The 1,563-nt window shown below is 46.1% G+C and overlaps 1 protein-coding gene across 1 annotated transcript; it reads right to left on the reverse strand.

Annotated features, from left to right (window-relative positions):
* Positions 1-463: 463 nt before the first annotated feature.
* LOC112080239 (fos-related antigen 2-like) lies at positions 464-1,313 on the reverse strand. Its single transcript, XM_024145982.2, has 2 exons — positions 1,063-1,313; positions 464-793 (listed from the first exon to the last, which is right to left on the reverse strand). Exons 1-2 carry the CDS (start codon positions 1,300-1,302, stop codon positions 533-535), a joined length of 501 nt encoding a protein of 166 aa, XP_024001750.2. The 5' UTR covers positions 1,303-1,313; the 3' UTR covers positions 464-532.
* Between the last annotated feature and the right edge of the window lie 250 nt (positions 1,314-1,563).

Genomic DNA, 1,563 nt, shown 5'->3' on the forward strand with positions numbered 1-1,563 from the left:
CTTTGTCCAAACAAAAAAGGTATAAGGAAGTAGGAAACAAACGAGCAAAGCACGGACACACCCCAAAAATAGCAGAAATAGTGCAACAAGGAAAGAGACGGTTGCACTATTTCTCCTATTTTTGGGGTGTGTCCGTGCTTTGCTCGTTTGTTTCCTACTTCCTTATACCTTTTTTGTTTGGACAAAGTTGTACTAGCAATATTTTTTTGAATTAGGATAAGGGTCAAACCTGAATGTCAGGTAATGTCAGGTAAAGTGTAGTTTTAAGTTCAGGTTGCCCTTCATGCTTGAAATATGACACTTCCTTATTTGGTCATTCAACAAAGAGTGGCGTGTGGTGGAGACAGGGAAGGGCGTTTTTGCTGGAAGCAGTTTGGGGGAGGGGAAAGTGTAGTCATCAAGTTGAGATCAGATGGGACTATTCTAGCCAATGAGAAGGCAGATATGCGTCTGAACAACAGGCAAAACTCCTTTTTCTCAAAGTTGCCGAAATGCCACGTGCGTCCACTTATATTAGTGCATTCGTAACAACCTAACCATTACGAAACTTTGCCTCTTCTTCTCGGTTAGGGTGTGTGTGAGTGTGTGTATTTATGTGGTTGTGTGTGTGTTTGTGAGTGAGTGAGTGTGTGTGTGTGTGAGAGTGCGTGTGTGTGCGTGTGTGTGTGCGCGCCGCGTAACTCACTCCTTGGAGCGTCTCAGTGAGTTCCCGTCTGCGGTTGCGGCACTTGGCGGCAGCCAACTTGTTCCTCTCGCGTCTCACCCTCCTCTTCTCCTCTTCTTCAGGGGTAAGCTAAGGAAATAAATAAAACACCTTGTGAGTTGTCGTTCACACAAAAGCTGAACAAGGTAAACAAGAAGAGAAGCCTTGGGTTAAGACATATAAGCCATCATCTCCAAATTCCTCACAACTTGGCACTTTGATATTAAAACTCACTCTACTGTCTCACAATGTTAGAAGACATTCACCAATAGTGCTTGCCGGCACATGGTGAATTCCACACATCCAGACAAAATGAACTTTTAAACACACACATCATCTGTACACTTTGTGGTCCTCACCTGCTCATCTCTCCTGCGGCGTCCGCGGGTGTCCCCAATGGAGCGGATGACACCCGGACGGGCCAGGGTGGTGTGTCCCAGGAGCCCGGGGCCGTTGGAGAGGTGGTGGCCATAAGGGTGGGAGCGTGAATACGGGTTGGACATAGAGGTGATCACTGTGGGCTGCACCATCCACTGCAGGTCCTGGCTGGTCGTGATGGCGTTTATCGTAGGGATGAAGGCACTGCTAGAGCCAGGCATGTCGACCCGGTATTTCTAGATACAGGAAAGGTAGCCAAGAGAGGGAGGTGGGCAGAGCGGGAAAAAAGAGGGCAGAGAGGGAGAAAAATGGTGAGTGGATATTTTCAAGATGATAATAGATGTTTTCAAGATGACAAAGAACACAAGTTGTGTGTCTTCAACTCCGGGGAACAAACACATTGTGAATGGAGTAACATCAAAATATACATTCCCATGTATTTCTTTTTTGCTTCAATTGAATGTTGTTTATTTATTTCACTG

This window comes from Salvelinus sp. IW2-2015, unplaced genomic scaffold, assembly GCF_002910315.2.
Source record: "Salvelinus sp. IW2-2015 unplaced genomic scaffold, ASM291031v2 Un_scaffold13598, whole genome shotgun sequence".
In the NCBI taxonomy this organism is placed as follows: Eukaryota; Metazoa; Chordata; class Actinopteri; order Salmoniformes; family Salmonidae; genus Salvelinus; species Salvelinus sp. IW2-2015.

What these genes read in the sequence shown, in the direction of transcription:
- LOC112080239 (XM_024145982.2), bottom strand. Translation starts at nt 1,302, where the DNA reads ATGCCTGGCTCTAGCAGTGCCTTCATCCCTACGATAAACGCCATCACG. An exon ending in GCCGCAGGAGAGATGAGCAG is followed by an intron (nt 794 to 1,062) that starts GTGAGGACCACA and finishes TTATTTCCTTAG; the next exon opens with CTTACCCCTGAAGAAGAGGA.